This window comes from Arachis duranensis, chromosome 5 (genome assembly GCF_000817695.3).
Source record: "Arachis duranensis cultivar V14167 chromosome 5, aradu.V14167.gnm2.J7QH, whole genome shotgun sequence".
Taxonomy (NCBI): Eukaryota; Viridiplantae; Streptophyta; class Magnoliopsida; order Fabales; family Fabaceae; genus Arachis; species Arachis duranensis.
The window spans coordinates 2,587,454-2,612,363 of NC_029776.3; the positions used below are offsets into that span (position 1 = coordinate 2,587,454).

The following is a 24,910-nucleotide window of genomic DNA, read 5'->3' on the forward strand; positions in this document are numbered from 1 at the left end:
GCCAACTTGGTTACATGGTTACATGAATGTGTAGCGCGTCCATTATCAATTTTATGAATAATAAAATTAAAATTAAAATTAATTTCTTTCATTTTTTAATTATTATAAATACAGTGGTCGTTATATCATATATGTATTTGTATTCGAATTTGGAATCCCGTAACAATGTTATTGGTGGAGAGATTATGGGGAAGTGTGAATTTCGTGACTATTAGGTAGCGTTTGGTGGAGAGACAGAGACAGAAAGACTGAGACTGAGAGACAGAGACTGAGAGACAGGGATTGAAACAAATCTCAGTATTCTGTTTGGTGCAAAATAGGAGACATGAATTGAAATAAGAATGAAACTCTAATTTAATTTGCACAAAGGGTAAAATTGGAATTAATTAATTGAAATGAAAGTATTTAAGGTATAAAATGTTATTAAAGTTTCAGTCTCCATCTCTAAAAATTTCAGTCCCCTGTGTCCCTATTTTTTGGAAGTATTGAAATACTGAAATTTTGGAGATAGAGACAGAAATTTTAGTACCAGTCTCTGAACTAACAAACACAATACTAAATCTCAGTCTCTCAGTCTCTGTCTCAGTACCTGAAAACAAACGCTACCTTAAAGAGTATGAGAGGAGAGTGAAGAGTAGAAAAGGGAGTATGATTATGTGAAGATGAAGTCCATCAACGACTATGCTTCCGCACAAGATCTCGACCCTCAAAGCGACCGCAGCTCCGATTACCTTCTTACTTCTAACCCTCAGCGCCGCCGTCCCCGCGGCTTCGCCAATCCCGCCGCCAAGGGTAAGAAGGAGAGGGAGAAGGAGAAGGAACGGACCAAGCTCCGCGAGCGTCACCGCCGTGCCATCACTAGCCGTATGGTTGCCGGTCTCCGGCAGTACGGGAACTTCCCTCTCCCGGCGTGTGCTGACATGAACGACGTACTCGCTGCACTCGCGCGTGACCCCGGTTGGGTTGTTGAAGCTGATGGCACCACCTATCGGCAATGCCCTCCACCTTCTCACGTGGTTAGCTTTCTCGATTCTCTGAATTTTTTCGTGATTCAGCTCAAATTCGGTTATGATTATGGTTGATTATCATTATAAGTTTCAATATTGTTTTGTTTTAGAAATTGAAAGGTTTTGAACGTTGTTTGCAAGCAATTCTACAATGTGTTTTGAATTTAGTTGCTTGCTTGATACTTAAGTCTACGAGTGAGAATGCTAACTAAATTATTTGTAACCTTTAACGGTTTAACCTCTTGGAGCCATGATTATGTGCAGGGATCTTTTGCAGCTGGGTCAGTCAACTCTTTGGTGGTTCTTTTAACAGAGACAATAAATTTGCATCATCAATGTGCTACGAAATATAATATACAAACCAAGCATGCATACATAAATTTTATTGTCTAAACGGGCAATCTTATTAGTACACTTACATTACACAGTATATACTCAAAGTTCAAATAAAATAAAAATAATACTCAAGTTCAGTGCAAGAAAAGAGTTTGCCAAATCCTTTATCGATAGTTGTAAGGCCTTTACTCTACATTCGGCAATAATACAAAGCGCTGTCAACATTGGGAAGTCAACTTTGGTCACTGGATTTTTTTTTCGTTCCCCATCAGACCTAGGAGAAAACACACACCACACATTAGCCCCTTAAGAATTTCCAAATTTCACAAACAGCCAACTAACCTCAAGGCTCACGTTGTATTTTTCTTTTGTAAAATATTATTTATTATTTCTACATTTAGCACTTGAAGAGTTGAAGTCTTGAATGAAGATGTATTGGTTAATAGAAAAATTATTTTTCATCTTAATTAGTTTTATTTATTATTATTAGACATGTTTAATAAAAATAAATAAATAGTAGTATTAAAAAAAAGGGTCAGATTAAATTTTCTAAGGGAAAAGAATACAAAACAATGCACTTACGAGTTTATGAATGTTCTGATCTGCTTCCATGAGTTGAGTATAAGGAAAACAACTTTTGATTCGATTAAGCTGTCTCATTAAATCAACCATAGTCATTCTTTCATTTGGTGATTCCATTGAACAAGCCAGTCCAACTTTAAACAGTGAAATTAAACAATTTTCAACCCCAGGCTGTAGTTGTTCTCCCATGGAAAGGATACATGGGTCCACAATCTTGAAAATGTTACTTGAAATTGAAACTTCAACATATTTATGGAGATTGTGACCGTCCATGAATATTTCATCCGTGGGCCTCTTTCCAGTCAACATTTCTAATATCAGAATCCCAAAGCTATACATATCTCCTTCAATGGACACTTGATAACCCATTCCATACTCTGAAATAATGTAACCAAAGTAAATTTAGAAAGTGTAAACAAGACTTCGCTTTGGGAAAAAAATGATATAAAATATGAGTTTAATTTTGATGTAACGACCGAGTAAAGTATTTTAGTGAGATGTACACGTAAAACAAAGACAATGTTTTAAAATTAAATTCTATAAAATATAACAAATTCAAAGCAAAAAATATTTAAGGATGAGCCTTTATTTATATACCTGGAGGAGCATAACCAAAAGTTCCTTTCAGTCCAGTTGAGGTAGTTTGCATAGAAGAGTCTCCAATATTCTTCTCAAGTAGTCTTGCTAAGCCAAAATCACCCACATGAGCTACCATCAAATCGTCCAGAAGAATATTGCTTGGCTTTAAATCACGATGAATAATAGCTCGATCGCATTCATAGTGAAGATAATGAAATGCTGAGGCAACATCATTGATGATGTTAAACCTTTGCTCAAGGTTCAGTGATCTAGCAGCAGTTTGATTTGCAATTTCTGTTGATGGATGTAACCAACTTTCTAGGCTTCCATTTGTCATGAACTCAAAAACTAGAGCCTTGAATTCTTGCCCTTTATAATCTGTACCTGAGCAACATGTTAAAATCTTCACCAGATTGCGATGCCTCACACTCTTGAGTGCATTACATTCAGCAACAAAACTCTTCTCAGCACCTTTGGTTTGAAGCTTTAGGACCTTAATGGCAACAGCAACACCACTTTCTTCTAACTCAAGAGTTCCCTTATACACAGAGCCAAAACTTCCAGACCCTATCAAATTTTCTTCTGAGAATCCATTGGTTCCATTGTGTAGGCTTTGATAGGAAACCTTAGCCAGCTGGTCTATTGTTGGTGAATCATCAGAAGACATTTTCTTGCTTCTCTTCCTCATCCAGCAAATGGTTAGGAGAAGGGATAAGAAGAAGAAAAAAGCACACACACAAACTATCACTACAACCAACTTGAAATTGTGGTGTCTCTTTGGTTTCTTAGCTTCAGAAGGGCATGGTGGCAAATGAAGCTCTGAAACACCCCCACAAAGCTTATTGTTTCCAATCATTGCAAACTCACTCACATTTTTGAAAACTCCTCCTGTCGGCACTTTTCCATCTAACATGTTGAAAGAGATATTGAGATACTCAAGTGAAAGGTTCTGCAATCCTTCAGGAATCGACCCTGACAAATGGTTTCGTGATATGTCTAATTTTCGGAGACCTTTAAGCGAAACCAAAGAGGATGGTATGGCTCCGGAGAATGAATTCCCTTGCAAATAAAGGAACTCCAAACTTAGACACTCTGCAATGCTGGCAGGAATGTTGCCAACTAGATTATTCTCAGAGACTTTCAGGAAATTGAGATTTTGTAGCTTTCCCACTTCATCAGATAGATTGCCACTGAATGAGTTTTGTGACAAGTCTAATAAGATTGTTAAGGAAGAAATGCTGAAAATCTCAGATGGTATGGTTCTGCTGAGATTGTTCTTGGAAAAATTAAGATGTTGTAAGTTCTGGCAGTTTCCTATACTTGAAGGAATGCTTCCTTCAAACATATTGTCTGACAAATCCAAGAGAAATAACTTGCTGAGGTTGCCTATAAAGGCTGGCATCTCTCCTGAAAACTTGTTTCCACTCAACTCTAATACTTCCATCTTTTGAAACTGTCCAAAAGTAGCTGGAATATTCCCATCAAAACGGCAGCCTTGCATGTTCAAGAGAGTTAAGTTAACCAAATTTCCTAACTCCGCAGGAATTTTTCCATATATTTGGTTATAACCAAGAAAGAGATTGCTCAAGTGTGTAGACAAATTACCAATGTAATTTGGCAACTGGCCTCCAAAGTTATTGACAGATATGCCAAGCACGTACAAGTTACTACAGTTGGCCAAAGGCTTCAAGAACTTCAAATCCTTAGTTGGAAATCCACCTAGATTGTTCTCAGATACAGACAGAAATCGAAGTTTTGTTAGCTTCCCTAGGCTTGGAACTTGTCCCACAAAATGGTTTCGATCCAAATCAAGTACTTGTAGTAAAGATGCATTTGTGACAGAAAGTGGAATTTTTCCAGAGAAATTGTTTGTTCCAATTTGGAAAAATTGAAGATTTGGGAGGTTGTGGAAAATGTTGGCCGGCAAAGAGCCACTAATATTATTGTTTGAAACTGATAACACACTAAGAGATGATATATTGTAAAGACAAGATGGAAGTGTACTGGAAAATTCGTTCGAATCGAGTAATAAATATGTTAAGTTTTGCAAGGCACATAATTGTTGTGGAATATTCCCCTCCAAGTCATTAGAAATCAACACTAGGGAAGTGAGGGATGTAAGATTACCTATGGATGGTGGGATTCTTCCACTTAAATTATTTCTCTCAATGAAAAATTCTTTGAGCTTGGAAAGAGATCCAATTCCAATTGGTATGTTACCAATCAAATTGTTCCATGAGAAGTCAAAGTTTGTGAGTTCAGAACAACTGGTCAAGTTTATAGGAATTTCACCAGTCAGAGAATTGTTATCAAGATAAAGTACCTGCAGGTGTGACAAGAGACCAAGCTCTTGGGGAATATCTCCATAGAAGCTGTTGTTTTCGAGGTCTATGTGCCTCAGAAAAGAGAGATTACTGAGTTGAGGAGACAGAGATCCATGCAGATAATATCCTGGTAACCTCAATTCAATAACTCTTTGTTGCTTGGGACTATTATTGCATGTGATTCCTTGCCACTTGCAAAAGTGGTTTGTGGTATTCCAAGAATCCAAGACTCCAAAAGGGTCCTTGGATATTGAATCCTTGAACTTGAGCAAAGCCAGATGATCACTCTCATTTCCTAGCAACAATGCATGTGCACTACTACTACTACTACTAGTGTTTGAGATAAACCACAGTAGTGATGAGTTCAGAGTGGTAATAAGAAAGAAGTGAATAATGTTTTGCTTCATTTGAGGAATAATAATAAGAGAGGCTACTTGGTTAGAGGTGTTTGTATTGTCTCATGCATAATGTTGCGAGTACTTAAATACTTGAGGCAACAATTTCTTATATTTTGATAATTCTTACCAATTTTCAATTTACTGCTAATATCTATGTAAAAGTCAAGTCAAGTCAATTATCCTCTTCTCTTATGTATGGCCCAAAATGCATTATAGACCAGGTCATTACAATACAAATTAGTCCAAGTCCTAGAGAAACTTGTAAACTGTTAAGTTGCATTCGACAGTGATCTATCTGCATAGCGACAGTGATGCGAGTCATGAAGAAATCTAACTTACGAAATATGTCTTCAAATATAAAATATATATTGAAAATTAGTTAAATAATACATGTATTTAGATAAAAAGTCAAGTCAATATACTATCGATAGTGATCTGTATGGTAACACCGATGCGAGTCTTCATCCATTTCGAGTATCTTTGAATTTTCATAGCAACTTGATAATAAGTGACATATTTGAATTTTCATATCTGAAATCATTCCCATGTCCCAAGCAACGCAACAATAATGTAAATTTCCCACTAGTGATGCGATTCATTATGTATTCCACGTATATTAATATGAAACTTTAACTTCTCATTTTATTTTGAGTGTTGGCGGCTAAAGGGGAGCACGAACATAAGCTGAGTGTGGCAGAGATGAAGATGTTGAGATGGATGAGTGGTCATACGCGATTGGATAAAATAAGAAATGAAGATATAAGGGAGAGAGTTGAAGTAGCACCCATTGTGGAAAAGATGGTTGAATCGCGTCTCAGGTGGTTTGGACATGTGGGAAGAAGACCGATAGAACATCCAGTCAGGAGGGTGGATGAGATGGAAGATGGACAAAGAGCGAAAGGCAGAGAAAGACTTAAGAAGACCATCCGTGAGGTGGTCAAACGAGATCTATATGTAAACGGTCTCTCTGTAGACATGATACATGATAGAGCACAATGGCATCCTTTGATTCATGTAGCCGACCCCACTTAGTGGGATAAGGTTTTGTTGTTGTTGTTTGGTTTACTCTACTCTAAGCGCATGAGAAACGGCATATACAGTATGACGCATCGATTTTATTTTCTTTAGGTTCCAGCTTTTGGTAGGACTTTTATATATAGTTTGGTGAAACAGTTGAAATTTATACATAAATACTATATTAATATAATATCCTAAATATATTCTAATAATTGCAATGAGTAAGTTAAAATATCGAGATAAAATAGATTATATATAGTTTATCTCTATTAACACACTAAAATTTAACAATTATATTATATATACATAAAAAATTAGTCACTTATAACATATATATTAAAATACAAAATTTATAAATTAACTAATATATATATATTGACTAATTTGTTAATTTTTGACATACACATAATATATTTAAAATTTAATTGCGATTACAAATTATTAATCATTTTCACACACTTTATTCAATTGTTAACTTGCAGGAGTTGTCACATCTCTTTCTGTCTTTCGGCACTCTTGTAGCATTGGCACCTTAGACAACACCTTAATGAAATTAGTGAGAAAAGTTATGAATAGAGATGATAAAATTCAAACCGACTTAAATTAAACTGTTTTTTCAATTCAAATATAAAACGAAAATAATCGATTTAAATTGCACTAATTTTAATTTGATTGGACTTTATTTTTTACAAACTACATGAATCAAATTTCAAATCAGATTTTGGATCTACTTTTTAAAACCGATCCAATTCAATCAAAATTGTACTATAATATTATTATTTCATTATTATTATATTTACAGTTTTATTTATAGTATGTTCAATTTGTTATATATTTTTATATTATTTATGTATTATTATTATTTAATAAATATTTTATATTCAAAACATAATTTATTTATTTATTTTAACTAACTTATAATTTTATTTTTATTGTTATTTTATTGTTAATTTTTTAAGATATTGTTGAGATTTATTATGTCATTATTGATTATTTAATAATTGAGACTTGTTATATATATTTAATTTTTTTTATTTACAAAATCGTAAATCCAATTTAATCCAAATCGTTTAAAATTGGCTTGGATCGGATTTAATTTTTTTAAAAATCATTCGATCTAAACTACAAATAAAATTAATATTCAGATGGAATGAGTTTTAGGCTCAAAATAGATCTAAACTACGCTGCAAATATCCCTGATCATGAGTACAAAGAGACCTATGACCAAGAAAAAAAACATACTCTTGATGGGTCCAATCATTTTTCTGGCCCAATTATATACAGAACCCAAAAATTAAAGCAAAAGCGTATAATTGGTGGAACCTGTTCAATCGCCGGTTCGCATAAGCCATAAACAATGGAAGTAGATTAGCTTTCAGTGTTTGTCTCTCAAATTAAATCATTAGATTAGATGTTTATCAGTTTTAAGAATAATAAAATTAAAATTAATTTCTTTCATTAATTTAATTATTTAGTTATTATAAATACAGTGGCAGTTATTTCATATATGTATTGGAATTTGGAATTCCGTAATAATGTTATTGGTGGAGAGAGTATTTTTGGGAAAATGGGAAGTGTGAATTGAATTGTGACGTATTAAAGAGTATGAAAGGAGAGTGAACTGTGAAGAGTAGAAAAGGGAGTATGATCATGTGAAGATGAAAACCATCAATGACGATGCTTCCGCACAAGATCTCGACCCTCAAAGCGACCGCAGCTCCGATTACCTTCTTACTTCTAACCCTCAGCACCGCCGTCCCCGCGGCTTCGCTGCCGCCGCCGCCAATCCCGCCGCCAAGGATAAGAAGGAGAGGGAGAAGGAGAAGGAACGGACCAAGCTCCGCGAGCGTCACCGCCGTGCCATCACTAGCCGTATGCTTGCCGGTCTCCGGCAGTACAGGAACTTCCCTCTCCCGGCGTGTGCTGACATGAACGACGTACTCGCTGCACTCGCGCGTGACGCCGGTTGGGTTGTTGAAGCTGATGGCACCACCTATCGGCAATGACCTCCACCTTCTCACGTGGTTAGCTTTCTCGATTCTCTGAAATTTTTTCCGTGATTTCAGCTCAAATTCGGTTATGATTATGGTTGATTATCATTATAAGTTTCAATATTGTTTTGTTTTAGAAATTGAAAGGTTTTGAACGTTGTTTGCAAGCAATTCTACAATGTGTTTTGAATTTAGTTGCTTGCTTGATGCTTAAGTCTACCAGTGAGAATGCTAACTAAATTATTTGTAATCTTTAACGGTTTAACCTCTTGGAGCCATGATTAGGTGCAGGGATATTTTGCAGCTAGGTCCGTCAACTCTTTAGTGGTTCTTTTAACAGAGACAATAAATTTGTTTTTTAATAATTAAAATTTAATTAATATATTTGATTAAATTGTGTTATTTTTATTAAAATTAAATTAAATAAATTAATTTAACTAAAAAATAGTAAATTAAATCTTGAACTAATCTAAATTAATATTATTTATTGAGGCCTAATCTTTTTTGACTTACAAGGTTTATAAGTTGGCACAAGTCCAACAAAATACACGCGCATTACATTCTCACGTTAGAAAATAAAGGAACATTATTCAACCACTCTTTGTTTCTTTCTCTATAAAAATGAGCTTCTTGCCAAATTTATTCAATCTCCTTCATGCGTTCTCTCTTCGCCTTTTCATTCGTTGTTTTACCTATGTTTATCTTTGGAATTCTTGCTTCGTTTTTTTTTCATTTTCATGGTTTTGAAATTGTTTTGAAGATAATGCGTTTATCACTGGTATTCTTGTTTCTTTTTTTTTTTCGATTTTCATGGTTTCTAAAATCAAGTTTTGAAATCGTTTTGAAGATAATGGAACTTCAGAAATACACCCAAAAGATTACAGAAATACACCCAAAGCATTACAGAAATACACAGCCAAAGCATTTAAGAAATACAGAGGATTTAAAATATATTGAAGTACACCTTATGCATAATTCAGAACTATTCTTCTTTCTCCTCCTCATGCTTCTTTTTCTTCATTTTCTTATTTCATATTCTCATAATTCTTTTTGGGAAGAAAAAATTAAACAAAGAAAAAAAAATACATAATGTTGCAAAATCAAAAGAAGAACGAGAAAAACCACAACGATAAAGATGAAACACTTCAAAAATGATTTCAGAGGTTGATGTCAAAAAAACAATAGAAATCGAGAATAACGAAGAAAGAGAAAAGAGAGAAAAGCACGTAAATGAGGAAAGAGAAAGAGAAAGCAAGAAATTCGAAAAAGGAAACAGAACCCTTTCTGTTAGAGGCGCAATTGAGCGTAATATCAATTAAAGAACTTGTATAACAGAATCACTTGTATGTAAGATTAATCCTTTATTTTTTTATATAATAAAAATATTTTAATTATTTTTTATAATAAAAATATTATAGTTATTTTTTATTAAAAAATATTAATTTAAATCGATTCAAAATTTAATTTATTAATTTTTTAGTTAAACTGATTTGTTGGTCTAAGTTTAATAAAAATAATACGAATTAATCAGTTATATATATTAAATTTTAATTATTAAAACATAAAAAAAACGGTTTTTGACATTTTTATTCGTGTGGCTATGAAATTTTATTGTCTAAACGGGCAATCTTATTAGTACACTTACATTACACAGTACATATTCAAAGTTCAAATAAAATAAAGGAAAAGTCTAGGGGCCAACAACTTTTATGTTTTTTGGCCAGCACTTAACCATCAAAACAAAAATGAGTGATTTCTTACTATTAGATGTAATCTCACACTATTAAAAACTCTATTGATAGCCAATTGATAATTACAAAATACCAAAGTTGCTGGCCCCTACTATTGCTCATAAATAAAAATAATATAAAGTTCAGTGCAAGAAAAGAGTTTGCCAAATCCTTTATCGGTGGTTGTAGGGCCTTTACTCTGCATTCGGCAATAATACAAAGCGAGGTCAAACATTGGGAAGTCAACTTTTGTCACTGGATTGTTTTTGTTCCCCATCAGACCTAGGAGAAAACACAAAGCACGCATTAGCCCCTTAAGAATTCTCAAATTTCACAAACAACCCAACTAACCTCAAGGCTCACGTCTTTTTTTTTTTTTCTAAAATATTATTTATTATTTCTACATTTAGCACTTGAAGAGTTGAAGTCTTGAATGAAGATGTATTGGTTGATAGAAAAATTCTTTTTCATCTTAATTAGTTTTATTTATTATTATTAGGCATGTTTAATAAAAATAAATAAATAGTAGTATTTAAAAAAAAGGTCAGATTAAATTTTCTAAGGGGAAAGAATACAAAACAATGCACTTACGAGTTTATGAATGTTCTGATAATCTGATCTGCTTCCATGAGTTGAGTAGAAGCCAGAAAGAAAACAACTTTTGATTCGATTAAGCTCTCTCATTAAATCAACCATAGTCATTCTTTCATTTGGTGATTCCATTGAACAAGCCCGTCCAACTTTAAACAGTGAAATTAAACAATTTTCAATCCCAGGCTGTAGTTGTTCTCCCATGGAAAGGATACAAGGGTCCACAATCTTGAAAATGTTACTTGAAATTGAAACTTCAACATATTTATGGAGATTGTAACCGTCCTTGAACATTTCATCCGTGGGCCTCTTTCCGGTCAACATTTCTAATATCAGAATCCCAAAGCTATACATATCTCCTTCCATAGACACTTGATAACCTATTCCATACTCTAAAATAATGTAACCAAAGTAAATTTAGAAAGTGTAAACAGGACTTTGCGATCGGAAAAAAAAAGTAAGGAGTGCAGTGCTTCCTAGTTAGCATGTTATTCTGTTAAATCTAAACTATTGATATAAAATATGAGTATAATTTTGATGCTGTGTTCTGTAATTAGATGCAGGTTTAAAACTACTTTGCATTGGCAATGCTTTAAAATTAAATTGTATAAAATATAACAAATTCGAAGTAAAAAATATTTAAGGATGAGCCTTTATTTATATACCTGGAGGAGCATAACCAAAAGTTCCTTTCAGTCCAGTTGAGGTAGTTTGCATAGAAGAGTCTCCAATATTCTTCTCAAGTAGTCTTGCTAAGCCAAAATCACCCACATGAGCTACCATCAAATCATCGAGAAGAACATTGCTTGGCTTTAAATCTCGATGAATAATAGCTCGATCGCATTCATAGTGAAGATAATGAAATGCTGAGGCAACATCATTGATGATGTTAAACCTTTGCTCAAGGTTCAGTGATCTAGCAGCAGTTTGATTTGCAATTTCTGTTGATGGATGTAACCAACTTTCTAGGCTTCCATTTGTCATGAACTCAAAAACTAGAGCCTTGAATTCTTGCCCTTTATAATCTGTACCTGAGCAACATGTTAAAATCTTCACCAGATTGCGATGCCTCACACTCTTGAGTGCATTACATTCAGCAACAAAACTCTTCTCAGCACCTTTGGTTTGAAGCTTTAGGACCTTAATGGCAACAAAAACACCACTTTCTTCTAACTCAAGAGTTCCCTTATACACAGAACCAAAACTTCCAGACCCTATCAAATTTTCTTCTGAGAATCCATTGGTTCCATTGTGTAGGCTTTGATAGGAAACCTTAGCCAGCTGGTCTATTGTTGGTGAATCATCAGAAGACATTTTCTTGCTTCTCTTCCTCATCCAGCAAATGGTTAGGAGAAGGGATAAGAAGAAGAAAAAAGCACACACACAAACTATCACTACAACCAACTTGAAATTGTGGTGTCTCTTTGGTTTCTTAGCTTCAGAAGGGCATGGTGGCAAATGAAGCTCTGAAACACCCCCACAAAGCTTATTGTTTCCAATCATTGCAAACTCACTCACATTTTTGAAAACTCCTCCTGTCGGCACTTTTCCATCTAACATGTTGAAAGAGATATTGAGATACTCAAGTGAAAGGTTCTGCAATCCTTCAGGAATCGACCCTGACAAATGGTTTCGTGATATGTCTAATTTTCGGAGACCTTTAAGCGAAACCAAAGAGGATGGTATGGCTCCGGAGAATGAATTCCCTTGCAAATAAAGGAACTCCAAACTTAGACACTCTGCAATGCTGGCAGGAATGTTGCCAACTAGATTATTCTCAGAGACTTTCAGGAAATTGAGATTTTGTAGCTTTCCCACTTCATCAGATAGATTGCCACTGAATGAGTTTTGTGACAAGTCTAATAAGATTGTTAAGGAAGAAATGCTGAAAATCTCAGATGGTATGGTTCTGCTGAGATTGTTCTTGGAAAAATTAAGATGTTGTAAGTTCTGGCAGTTTCCTATACTTGAAGGAATGCTTCCTTCAAACATATTGTCTGACAAATCCAAGAGAAATAACTTGCTGAGGTTGCCTATAAAGGCTGGCATCTCTCCTGAAAACTTGTTTCCACTCAACTCTAATACTTCCATCTTTTGAAACTGTCCAAAAGTAGCTGGAATATTCCCATCAAAACGGCAGCCTTGCATGTTCAAGAGAGTTAAGTTAACCAAATTTCCTAACTCCGCAGGAATTTTTCCATATATTTGGTTATAACCAAGAAAGAGATTGCTCAAGTGTGTAGACAAATTACCAATGTAATTTGGCAACTGGCCTCCAAAGTTATTGACAGATATGCCAAGCACGTACAAGTTACTACAGTTGGCCAAAGGCTTCAAGAACTTCAAATCCTTAGTTGGAAATCCACCTAGATTGTTCTCAGATACAGACAGAAATCGAAGTTTTGTTAGCTTCCCTAGGCTTGGAACTTGTCCCACAAAATGGTTTCGATCCAAATCAAGTACTTGTAGTAAAGATGCATTTGTGACAGAAAGTGGAATTTTTCCAGAGAAATTGTTTGTTCCAATTTGGAAAAATTGAAGATTTGGGAGGTTGTGGAAAATGTTGGCCGGCAAAGAGCCACTAATATTATTGTTTGAAACTGATAACACACTAAGAGATGATATATTGTAAAGACAAGATGGAAGTGTACTGGAAAATTCGTTCGAATCGAGTAATAAATATGTTAAGTTTTGCAAGGCACATAATTGTTGTGGAATATTCCCCTCCAAGTCATTAGAAATCAACACTAGGGAAGTGAGGGATGTAAGATTACCTATGGATGGTGGGATTCTTCCACTTAAATTATTTCTCTCAATGAAAAATTCTTTGAGCTTGGAAAGAGATCCAATTCCAATTGGTATGTTACCAATCAAATTGTTCCATGAGAAGTCAAAGTTTGTGAGTTCAGAACAACTGGTCAAGTTTATAGGAATTTCACCAGTCAGAGAATTGTTATCAAGATAAAGTACCTGCAGGTGTGACAAGAGACCAAGCTCTTGGGGAATATCTCCATAGAAGCTGTTGTTTTCGAGGTCTATGTGCCTCAGAAAAGAGAGATTACTGAGTTGAGGAGACAGAGATCCATGCAGATAATATCCTGGTAATCTCAATTCAATAACTCTTTGTTGCTTGGGACTATTATTGCATGTGATTCCTTGCCACTTGCAAAAGTGGTTTGTGGTATTCCAAGAATCCAAGACTCCAAAAGGGTCCTTGGATATTGAATCCTTGAACTTGAGCAAAGCCAGATGATCACTCTCATTTCCTAGCAACAATGCATGTGCACTACTACTACTACTACTAGTGTTTGAGATAAACCACAGTAGTGATGAGTTCAGAGTGGTAATAAGAAAGAAGTGAATAATGTATTCGTACCAAAATAATGTGGAGAAGACAAGAGAGACAGGCTTCATTTCAGGAATAATAATAAGAGAGGCTACTTGGTTAGAGGTGTTTCTATTGTCCCATGCATAATGGTGCCAGTACTTAAATATCACTTGAGGCAACAGATGATTATTAAAATATAAAATATGAGTTAACTAACACATACACATATATGTATTGACTAGTTTGTTGGTTTTTGACGCATACATAATATTTTAAAAACTCTTTAATTATGATTAGAAATTATTAATCATCTTCACATACTCTATTCAATTGTTAACTTGCAGGATTTGGCACATCTCTTTCGGCACTTTCGGCAGCTTTGACACCTTACAGAACCTTCGCCAAATTGGTTCCAGATCTCCTTGTTTTTTTTTTGGTCACGGGTCTCTCTGTATTTTTGGAATACATTGACTCTTCATGGGCCCAGTCATTTTTCTGGCCCAATTATATACGGCCCCCCAAAAAACATAAGGGGATTGGTCTCGAAGCGTTGACCAGAGATTAAAGCAAGAGCGTATAATTGGTGGAACCTGTTCATATCACCGGTTCGCATAAGTCATAAACAATGGAAGTAGATTCTCAAATTAAATCATTAGATTTTATCAGTTTTATGAATAATAAAATTAAAATTAATTTAATTATTTAATTATTATAAATACAGTGGTAGTTATATCATATATGTATTTGTATTGGAATTTGGAATCCCGTAACAATGTTATTGGTGGAGAGAGTATTGGGAAAATGGGAAGTGTGAATTGAATTGTGACGTATTAAAGAGTATGAAAGGAGAGTGAAGAGTAGAAAAGGGAGTATGATTATGTGAAGATGAAGACCATCAACGACGATGCTTCCGCACAAGATCTCGACCCTCAAAGCGACCACAGCTCCGATTACCTTCTTACTTCTAACCCACAGCCCCGCCGTCCCCGCGGCTTCGCTGCAGCCGCCGCCAATCCTGCCGGAAAGGGGAAGAAAGAGAGGGAGAAGGAGAAGGAGCGGACTAAGCTCCGCGAGCGTCACCGCCGTGCCATCACTAGCCGTATGCTTGCCGGTCTCCGGCAGTACGGGAACTTCCCTCTCCCGGCGCGTGCTGACATGAACGACGTACTCGCTGCACTCGCGCGTGACGCCGGTTGGGTTGTTGAAGCTGATGGCACCACCTACCGGCAATGTCCTCCACCTTCTCACGTGGTTAGCTTTCTCGATTCTCTGAAAATTTTCGTGGTTAAGCTCAATTTTGGTTATGGTTATGTTTGATTGTCATTATAAGTTTCAATATTGCAGATTTGTTTTAGAAATTAGAAGGTTTTTGAACTTTGTTTGCAAGCAATTCTATAATGTGTTTTGAATTTAGTTGCTTGCTTGATACTTAAGTCTACGAGTGAGAATGCTAACTAAATTATTTGTAACCTTTAATAGTTTAACCTCTAGGAGCCATGATTATGTGCAGGGATCTTTTGCAGCTAGGTCAGTTGAAAGTCAACTCTCTGGTGGTTCCTTGAGACCTTGCTCTGTTAAAGAGACACTAGGGAATCAGCCACCGGCACTTAGAATTGATGAATGCTTGTCGCCTGCGTCGATAGATTCTGTGGTAATTGCAGAAAGGGACTCGAAGAACGAGAAATACACAAGTGCAAGCCCTGTAAATGTAGTCCACTGTTTGGAGGCCGATCAGGTGACTTGTTTTGAATAGTTGAAATGTTTATATGCTGATACTGAGTAAATGTCGGTTCCTTGGAATCTAGATTGTTCTATAACAAAATTTAATGCATGCTTTATATTTAGGCTTTTAACTTTTGTATCAATGCTCACCAAGTGGAGCATTATATTTGAGCATATGTAGTTCAGGACCTTCTGATTGTGTAATTTATTGATGCAGCTCATACATGATATCCATTCTGGTGTGCACGAGAATGACTTTACCTGCACACCATATGTTCCGGTTTACTCAAAGCTACCAGTAAGTGTCTTCTATTTGGTGCTTGCTGCATCTTGGACTAGCATCCAACCTGTGTAGTTTGTCCTATGCAACAAATTACACATCAACAGGTTTTAATTTTGCATGTCCTTTGTCACTGTGTCTACCTCATATCTAATCATAAGATTTCCGTTATAAACTTCGCCATTTCTTGCAGGCTGGTATTATTAACAAATTTTGCCAGTTGATTGACCCTGAAGGCATTAGACAGGAGCTAATCCATCTTAAGTCTTTAAATATGGATGGCGTCATTGTGGATTGTTGGTGGGGTATTGTTGAAGGCTGGAATCCGCAGAAATATGTGTGGTCTGGCTATAGGGATCTTTTTAGCATTATTAGAGAATTTAAGCTGAAGTTACAGGTATATATTAAAATTGGTTTTATCATTTAATACATGTGTTCACATCCTTTGAATAAGTAAATTTACCAAACGCATGAATATGTTATATTATGAGTGTGGATGTCTGAGATTTTGGTAACAACACCAAATCGTTTATTTTCTAACACAAGGGTGGCTTGTATGGTTTGAACTTTTAATGAAGTCTAGCGATCTGAATGCTTGAAACTATATATATAAAGGGACAAGAGGTTTAATTGAAATGTTGTCAGATCATGACAAATCTATTTTCAGTTTATAAACTTTCAAGCGACTCTTCATGTCTTCTACTATTATTTAGACATAGTAACTAATGGATGGTTTGGGTTTATTAATTTCTTGTGGACATTTATTCTTTTCATGGGAAATGGAAGCATATCTAGCATTATTGAAGTATCTAATTTGGTTCTTGTTTTAAATTCTGAAGGTTGTTATGGCATTTCATGAATGTGGAGGGAATGGTTCTAGTGATGCATTGATTGCCCTGCCACAATGGGTTTTGGATATGGGAAAAGATAACCCGGATATATTCTTTACAGATCGTGAAGGGCGGAGGAATACTGAATGCCTTTCCTGGGGAATTGACAAAGAGCGTGTTCTGAAAGGAAGAACTGGAATTGAGGTATGAAAACATCTAACACATCAAAAACTCTCCGTGATTTGAGGGGGCAAAAAAAGGAAAAAGAAAAAGTGTTCACTTCATATCATCAAATTCCAGTTCATTGCATTTGCATATTAGTTTTGATTGTAGTTAAGTCCTTTTTATGCATATACATGGTTATTGGTGGCTGTACCTTCTATAAGTTATATCCTTCGTTTATTCTTCAAGACAAAATAATGCTCCTATCTGTTTTGGTTATTACTTATTAACCATATCTAATGTATTCAGGTCTATTTTGATATGATGAGAAGCTTCAGGACAGAGTTTGATGACCTGTTTGCAGAAGGTCTGATTTCTGCAGTAGAAATTGGACTTGGTGCATCTGGGGAGCTGAAATACCCTTCTTTTTCAGAAAGGATGGGATGGAGGTATCCTGGAATAGGCGAGTTTCAGGTATTGGCTTCATTTTAAAATATTTGCATTCTTCTGCATTGTAGGCACTGCAGGTGATCTCATATATTTCGTTTGCTAACAATGAAGTCCTGTTTTCCTTTTCATCTTGTATGAACAGTGCTATGATAAATACCTGCAACATAGTCTGCGCATGGCAGCCAAATTACGTGGTCGTTCTTTCTGGGCTAGAGGACCTGATAATGCTGGACACTACAACTCTATGCCACATGAAACTGGATTCTTTTGTGAACGAGGTGATTATGACAACTATTATGGACGCTTCTTCTTACATTGGTATTCCCAGACATTAATAGACCATGCAGATAATGTTCTGTCCCTTGCAAGCCTTGCTTTTGAGGATACAAAATTAGTTGTCAAGGTATTGGTTCCCATATAGACAAATACCAGGCTCTTTCCATCATAGTTCCATCTTCTGCTTGTCCTAGATTTGGATGGTGTTAGTTTTCTTCTTGCATTGATTGCTTGAATAGTTGGTTGATGGTACTTATTGCTTAGACTCGGTTTGTTATCCCCTTAAAACGGAGTGAAAATTCAGGGATGGATCTTTTGCATAAAGCTTGGCCATGAGTTTTTCATCCCATTTTTCTGGGATACGAAACTGACGCCTATTGACTAATAATGTTGATGGTTCTCACTTTTGGAGTCACTAAGAATTGGTAATTCATTTTGTTCAATTGGATCTTTCACTTTGAATTTAACTAAATTCAATATTTTCCTTTTAAAGTTCTGGCCAATGATTGATTAGTTTAATTTTCTTGGGGGAATATATTTTTTTCCAATGCCGTTCTGTTAAATAGTAAATGCTTCTGTAAACTGTTTCCTTCTTGAGATGTGAAAAAATCAGAAATCAAACCCCAATATCTAGTGCAAAAGGATTTAGTTCTTGATTCTGTAGGTATGTATATATGGTCATTGCATATCCTAAAAATTAGATAGTGTGCAGGTTCCTGCTGTATACTGGTGGTATAAGACTCCTAGTCATGCAGCAGAGTTGACAGCCGGATATCACAACCCCACGAATCAGGATGGATACTCTCCTGTGTTTGAGATCTTGAGAAAACATTCTGTCACCATGAAATTTGTCTGTGTAGGATTTCATCTTTCCAACCAGGAAGCTAATGAATCATTAATTGATCCAGAGGGTTTAAGTTGGCAGGTAATTTTAGCTCATTGCCTCATTGATTTCTTCTGCTATGCTCTTCCGCTATTATCTGGCTTTCAGGTGGCTTGCGTGAAGATAGGAGTGATGTTATTTGATAGTGTGCATAGCATAACTTATTTGGTTTCACATGCACCTGTCGATGTTTCCAACTTTTCTTTGATCCGCTGTCAATAAAATCAGTTGTTTCATGCTCTACAGGTACTAAACTCAGCTTGGGATCGAGGTTTGGTTACTGCTGGAGAGAATGCTCCTCTTTGCTATGATAGAGAAGGTTACAAGAGATTAGTTGAGATGGCCAAGCCCAGCAATGATCCAGATCGCCGGCACTTCTCGTTCTTTGTTGTCCGACAACCATCTATGCTTCAAGGAAATGTTTGCCTGTCGGAATTGGATTTCTTCGTTAAATCCATGCACGGTAAGGATTCTCATTGACATTGTAATCAAGTATTTTTTTTTTTCATCTAATGTTTATTTTAGCTATCTACACTTGCAGGTGAGATTACAGGAGCCATATAATTGCTGCAAATTTTACTTTTAAGAGATGTAAGCCTTTGGAGGTTGCAAAGGGTGAAAGGGGCATTCTTCAAAGTAGATAGTCATGTTGTGCCAAGTGTAATCTATCATAGTATTATTCATACCTAAATATAAATACTTAATAAGTTTATATTTTATAGGCCTCGAGTCCCCAAGATATAGACTTCTAGTCCTCGGGTAGCCTCATGCGGTCATACCGCATTGCAAGCTTGTTAAGGCTAGGGAGGATCTAAGATTTTAGGATGAGGGGGAAGAATTATTAGGGATCGTAACTGTATAAAAAATTAGTGAAAAGTTTTGTTCTCACTTTAGTTGCTAGATGATGGGTTGTTGCATACACCAACACAAGGTGAAATTGAAAACTCCTAGACACTTGTTTAAGTTGACAAGTGAACTAACTAATCAACCAATCCAAATTGGCTCACTCTTTGTAGGCATAAAAATCTGTGGTAGTGAGTTTTGGTTTATTCTTAAAACATGTATGGAAAGAGATGGCCACTATTTGAATTCCAATGAGGTTTAAAATTCACGTTCATAATTCCCTTTTCTAAATTGCCAGTGCAAATTGTGAAATCAGTAAGAGAGTTTTATCCACCACCCAAATGTATTTTGGTACAATATTTTGGAGCAGAGAAAGATATGAAAAATAAACTTTGCTAAAAATAAAGAATCATGGTCTTCCAGAATAACCCCATCGTATTGTTATGTAATATCGGAGTGAAACCACATTTCATCAGCAGGATGAACACCTGCATAAGATCACAAAAGAAATCCTACTTAATATTCAATGTACATCAGGTCATATTCACATATTCTAATATAAATCTTTGGTGCACCTATACCAATTATTTGAGCTGGTACAAATGACATGGAATGCTAGCCCCATAACCACTTGAAATCTGGGGTTAACATTCGGCACCAATCTCACAGAAGTGTAGGGCCTTGGAAGTTGGAAAATGGAGGCAAGACAGAAGAGAAAAGAGTCTGGCCATTAAAACTACAAAGCCTGGTGTTGACCAAGGTGTGGTTGTGGAGAACCGTGGCTTATTTAGTTGACTATAAAGGATTAAAAAAACCACCCTGAAGCTCATATACGTCCTTTTCATGATTCTTAATCAATGCGTTGTATACATAAAACATCAAGAAAAAAACAACTAAATACAAAACATACCTCAGCAACTCTCAGTGTCATAGATATTTGATGCTTTCTCCTTCACTTCGTAAAACATTAAACTACTCTTCCACCTACCCATGACAACACTCTAGAAGACTCATCTTGTTGCTCAATCTCTTCAATTCTTTCACCAATTAATCTTGCTTCATCATTGATATAGGAGCCATCTTTTTTTGTGCACTTTGATCCATAACTCTCCTCCCTTGTTCTTCATACTCTTCTTCCATCCGCCGTGCAAAGCTTTTCAAACCACCAATGTGGGTATATAGTTGCTTTGATCGATTAATCGCGTTTTTCCTGCACTTCTCCTTTGTCTCAGCTTCGGCGGGCGGGCGCGACAATTAAGAAACCATCTCCAATGCTCTCGATCAATTCTCGGCGACGTTGCTCAATGTTTCTTCAGTCGTAAATGTTGGCTCGTAATAAGCATCGTACAACCTCAGCTTTACTTCCTTCCAATACTTCCCCATATTTTTCAAAATATTTTTCTTGATAGTTCCTTCACTATCTTTTCATTATAAACCTTGTCTTTAGTGGTAATTTTACGCCAATTTTTCTCACAGATAGAAAATTTTCCATAGTCAGATCCCAACAGAACAAGCACACCACTCAACAGTCCAGCTTCGTCTCCAATTGCTAGCTTTACACTCTTAAACCTAAGTACGATCTTCCTACCGTTAGGCCGTTCCATAACCTCCCTCACGCTTAGTCTTGATTGTGCCGTCAGAATTGTCCAAGACGCAAGACTACAGAGTTTTGGGCAATTCTGACGGCACAATCACGCCGGCAAGACTAAGCGTGAGGGAGGCTATGGAACGGCCTAACGAAAGGAAGATCGTGCTTAGGTTCAAAAGTGTAAAGCAAGTAATTGGAGACGAAACTGGACTGTTGAGTTGCGTGCTTGGTCTGCTGGGATCTGACTATGGAAAATTTTCTATCTGTGAGGAAAGTTGGCGTAAGATTACCACTAAAGACAAGGTTTATAACGAATGCATCAAGCAAATTTTCTACTTTGATGAAGATAATGAAGGAACTGTCAAGAAAAATATTTTGAAAAGTATGGAGAAGTTTTGGAAAGAAGCAAGGCTGAGGTTGTACGATGCTTTTTACGAGCCAACATTTACGACTGAAGAAACATTGAGCAAAGTCTGCCGGGAATTGATCGAGAGCATTGGAGATTGTTCCTTAACGGTCACTCCCGCCGAAACTGAGACAAAGGAGAAGTGCAGAAAAAACGCGATTAATCGATCAAAGCAACTATATATCCACACTGGTGGTTCGAAAAGCTTTGCACTGCGGATGGAAGAAGAGTCGGAAGAACAAGGGAAAAGAATTGGTAGAGGAGAGTTATGGATCAAAGTGCACAAAAAAAATGGTTCCTATATCAATGATAAAACAAGATTAATTGGTAAAAGAATTGAGGAGATTGAGCAACAGGAGGATAAGTCTTCTAGAATGTTGTCATAGGTTAAGGTGGAAGAATAGTTTAATAAACATTATCGTTGGGAGTCACAATACTGAGGGAATTCACATTCGCATGCACCTGTTCTAACCTGGTCCAAAAAAGAGTTGTTTTTTAGAGGAGTTGCAGGCACCAACAAATCTCCTAAGATTATACGAAGGTTATGGGGAACAATGGCCATGCAAATTGTTCTACAGTTTGACGCATGTGTTTTTAAAGCCGCTAATAATTGGTTTTAAGGAAATATTCTACAGGAAAGATTGTCTATGTCAACTAATTAGAACAGAATATAAAATAAAGAATGGAAAGTACACAAAAAGCCATAACCACAAACGACAAATATTCTTTTAACAGCAAGCATTCTTTTAATTTCTTAGGCTCGCCTTGAGTATCTAGATACTGAGTCTAGATACTGAGTCGCTACAAGTAAAATATACTAAAGGGATAAATGTGGTGTTTCTATGCAGAGAAACATCAATAGCCCACATACCTTTCGAAATGTGAAAGAGACCCTTCTTGATGCCCTTCTGATGACTCTGCCGTTCACTTTGTCAATCTATGGAAGAAGAATATGCATTTAGGTTTAAAATTATATCATCAACATACACCCTCAATGTGGTTTAAGCAAGGGAATCTAGTATTCATATTATGTGCTAATAATAGAAGTGTAATCATTTACAGAACATTAGACCTTGTGGTGTGGAATATAATGGTTCCATGCATAACGTGCTTCTCCAGACAAGAGTAGCAAAGATCGAGGGGGTAGATAGATAGCCTTCCTTAAAAAATTTGAATCGTCTTCCGGACTTCCTCCTTCTGAAACAGCACTTGAGGCAACTTTAGTATGCCAATCACCATTTTCATATTTTCTGAACTCCATTATACAAGGCCCTGATAATGAAAGGCTGAAAATTAAATCTTCGAATGCTGAATGGGTATCTATATGGGGGGACAAGCCCACCCCAGGAGGATACTCATTTACCTGTGCCATATTTGCCAACGTTCAAACTTAGAACAGCAAACATAAAATAGTGTTCAAGTAGTACGATATAAATATAATAACTAATTGTTCTTTCCTCAGGAAGGAATATAAAGAATAGTATCTAAGATTTACGAGTATAGTAGTAACTTACAGTAAGTTGGTCCAAAACAATATGTTCAGCACTCTTGAAAGTTGGACATGATGAGATTCTTTCAAGTATTGGAGAAACAAAAGATGGAAGCTCACCTAAGCAATGCCTTGTATTAACATTCCTAATCTGTACAGCAAACTCTATTAGAAAGGAGAATCAAGATTAATCAATATTCTCAAGTCATTCAGCAACCAATTGTTATGAATAACAAACATTTCAAGTTAGGATGGAATGTAATCATAAATTCTTCAAAAGAATTATTTAGCTGACCAGAAAATGATTGGATGCCCCAAGCATTTTGGTCTGACAGAAAGTAACCAAAAATGTAATGAGAAGAAACAAACGATCCTCAAAACTCACATCGTAACGAAATTCATAACCATAGTGTTGAACCCTTCTTTTGGCAAGACTGTTCCAAGGCCGACTGTCAACAGCTTGGAGTAATTCCTAAGAAGATGGAAATACCCAACTTTATAAATGTGTTCCAATTTTCAATAAATTACAAGAGATGCAGGAATACAAGAGAAATACAAATATGCTACTCAACACTATTCACATGGTAGTAAAAGACTGCTAACCTCTTCTTCTTTAGCGCTAATGAAGTTGTGCACTAGGTAAAGTCCTGGAATACTCAATTCCGATGCATTAATAGATACTGGAACCATGTCACTAACTTCATCCTAAACAAACATGTGAACTCATGAATACTACTCTGAAAACTCAAAATAATTCATGCTATAATGAATGCAGCACAAGAACCATTAGGAAAAGCTTAGAATCTAGACCTTTGGAGTTGGCTGAATCACTGAATAACGAATATGCAAGGACCTTCCTCCGAGTTCAGGACATGGGGTTCCATCTAATGCCTTGAATGCAGATTGTGCAGAACCCTCTTCAGAGAAAGACACAATGACACGTGTGCCACTCTCATCAGCTGCATAAACCCCTTTGAGCTCACCAAATTTGCAGAAAACAGATGCAATGTCATCATGGGAGATCCCCACAGCAGGTCCACAATTTGCCACATACAGGTTTGGACTCAGTTCAACACCATTCTTGGGACGCCCAAACCTCGGCAAACCCATCAATGAAAACAACAAAGCTGCACAAAATAAAACCACATTAGGATTCATATAAAATACAATAAAAGATTCAAAATTTGGCCACTAAAACAGGTTTATTTTAATCGTCATATTGTTATCAATTATTACTTCTTCTTCTTCTTTTGGTTTCAACTTTGTATCTTTTACAATGGAGAACGAAAATGTCTCGAGTTCAGTGATTTTGGTGAAGGAGGAAAACAAAGAGGGAATATGAATCACCAGGAATGAGGATAATTAAAACACTAGGGTTTATGATAAAGCAGGTAGAATGCAAATGCAAATTATAAGAACATGCCTTTGAATATCGAGAATTGGAATGAACTTTTCAATTTTGACCGATTTGGGGAATGTCTTCAGCTAGTTTTGGAGGACGGTGAGGGCAAAGAGGGAGCAGTAGTATGATGGAGGGCAAAGAGGGCAAAGAGCGAAAAGCTTGAAGCCGCATTCAACGAACCCAGAATCATAATCGAAGACAACACGATTTAGGATTTAAGATTTAGGATTAATATATATATATATTGTGATGATTTAGATTTTTCTAAAGTTTTTCTTCAATTCTATTTGGTCTGAACTTTTCTAAGATTAATTTGATGGGCCATTTGATATGGCCCGGGCCCAAGCCAGAACTTAATACATTTCCACAATTCCACATCAAAATCCATGTACTATATAGGTAATGTTTAGTACTTTACTTAACCAACTTGGATTAATTTAGTGCTTACCTTATTATTTGCTTAAATAAATACTAAGATTTTGAATCTTATTTTTTTTATATAGCAAAAATTTAAATACAGTTAATTTTATATAAAATTGATAGGTAAGAATTATTAAATAATTTGACAGGTTTGATTAAATTATTATCTAACGATTCTCATCTATCAACTTCACATGAAGTTAACTGCACCTGAGTTTTCACCTTTATATATAGTGACATATTTTTATATGAAATTCAAATATGTGACGGATTAAC

The 24,910-nt window shown here is 35.9% G+C and overlaps 3 protein-coding genes across 9 annotated transcripts; 1 reads left to right on the forward strand and 2 right to left on the reverse strand.

Annotated features, from left to right (window-relative positions):
• Positions 1–624: 624 nt before the first annotated feature.
• On the forward strand, positions 625–19,386 carry LOC107487074 (beta-amylase 8). Of its 2 annotated transcripts, none has more exons than XM_052261960.1 (10): positions 625–1,016; positions 15,394–15,618; positions 15,823–15,903; positions 16,079–16,282; positions 16,725–16,919; positions 17,187–17,351; positions 17,470–17,730; positions 18,316–18,528; positions 18,733–18,949; positions 19,028–19,386. In XM_052261960.1, the coding sequence occupies exons 1-10, from the start codon at positions 663–665 to the stop codon at positions 19,048–19,050; spliced, it is 1,938 nt and encodes a 645-aa protein (XP_052117920.1). In that variant the 5' UTR covers positions 625–662; the 3' UTR covers positions 19,051–19,386. The 2 variants fall into 2 exon arrangements, with proteins under 2 accessions (XP_052117920.1, XP_015963139.1); XM_016107653.3 differs by lacking the exon at positions 625–1,016 and adding an exon at positions 14,624–15,134.
• On the reverse strand, positions 1,127–5,286 carry LOC107486980 (probable LRR receptor-like serine/threonine-protein kinase At3g47570). Of its 4 annotated transcripts, XM_052261959.1 has the most exons (5): positions 4,632–5,286; positions 4,110–4,223; positions 2,523–3,998; positions 1,926–2,302; positions 1,127–1,617 (listed from the first exon to the last, which is right to left on the reverse strand). In XM_052261959.1, exons 1-5 carry the CDS (start codon positions 5,233–5,235, stop codon positions 1,612–1,614), a joined length of 2,577 nt encoding a protein of 858 aa, XP_052117919.1. In that variant the 5' UTR covers positions 5,236–5,286; the 3' UTR covers positions 1,127–1,611. The 4 variants fall into 4 exon arrangements, with proteins under 4 accessions (XP_052117919.1, XP_052117917.1, XP_052117918.1 ...); XM_052261957.1 differs by having other exon boundaries at positions 1,130–1,617; positions 4,110–5,286; XM_052261958.1 differs by having other exon boundaries at positions 1,132–1,617; positions 2,523–4,223.
• A 166-nt stretch (positions 19,387–19,552) lies between the features above and the next one.
• LOC107487073 (alkylated DNA repair protein ALKBH8 homolog) lies at positions 19,553–24,406 on the reverse strand. Of its 3 annotated transcripts, XM_016107652.3 has the most exons (9): positions 24,236–24,406; positions 23,623–23,939; positions 23,416–23,517; positions 23,198–23,284; positions 22,838–22,963; positions 22,396–22,686; positions 22,195–22,260; positions 20,240–21,795; positions 19,747–19,817 (listed from the first exon to the last, which is right to left on the reverse strand). In XM_016107652.3, exons 2-8 carry the CDS (start codon positions 23,920–23,922, stop codon positions 21,739–21,741), a joined length of 1,029 nt encoding a protein of 342 aa, XP_015963138.1. In that variant the 5' UTR covers positions 23,923–23,939; positions 24,236–24,406; the 3' UTR covers positions 19,747–19,817; positions 20,240–21,738. The 3 variants fall into 3 exon arrangements, with proteins under 3 accessions (XP_020997621.1, XP_020997620.1, XP_015963138.1); XM_021141962.2 differs by lacking the exon at positions 20,240–21,795 and having other exon boundaries at positions 19,553–19,817; positions 22,396–22,595; positions 22,933–22,963; XM_021141961.2 differs by lacking the exon at positions 20,240–21,795 and having other exon boundaries at positions 19,553–19,817.
• Between the last annotated feature and the right edge of the window lie 504 nt (positions 24,407–24,910).

Coding starts and splice junctions, on each gene's coding strand:
- LOC107486980 (XM_016107564.3), bottom strand. CDS start 5,235: ATGAAGCAAAACATTATTCACTTCTTTCTTATTACCACTCTGAACTCA. Junction 2,303..2,522: donor TTTTGGTTATGCTCCTCCAG/GTATATAAATAA, acceptor ACATTATTTCAG/AGTATGGAATGGGTTATCAA.
- LOC107487074 (XM_016107653.3), top strand. CDS start 14,769: ATGAAGACCATCAACGACGATGCTTCCGCACAAGATCTCGACCCTCAA. Junction 15,135..15,393: donor GTCCTCCACCTTCTCACGTG/GTTAGCTTTCTC, acceptor GATTATGTGCAG/GGATCTTTTGCAGCTAGGTC. Junction 18,529..18,732: donor CAGAGGGTTTAAGTTGGCAG/GTAATTTTAGCT, acceptor CATGCTCTACAG/GTACTAAACTCAGCTTGGGA.
- LOC107487073 (XM_021141961.2), bottom strand. CDS start 23,922: ATGGGTTTGCCGAGGTTTGGGCGTCCCAAGAATGGTGTTGAACTGAGT. Junction 22,687..22,837: donor TTGTTTTGGACCAACTTACT/GTAAGTTACTAC, acceptor AATATGGCACAG/GTAAATGAGTATCCTCCTGG. Junction 22,261..22,395: donor ATTATATTCCACACCACAAG/GTCTAATGTTCT, acceptor CTTCTTCCATAG/ATTGACAAAGTGAACGGCAG.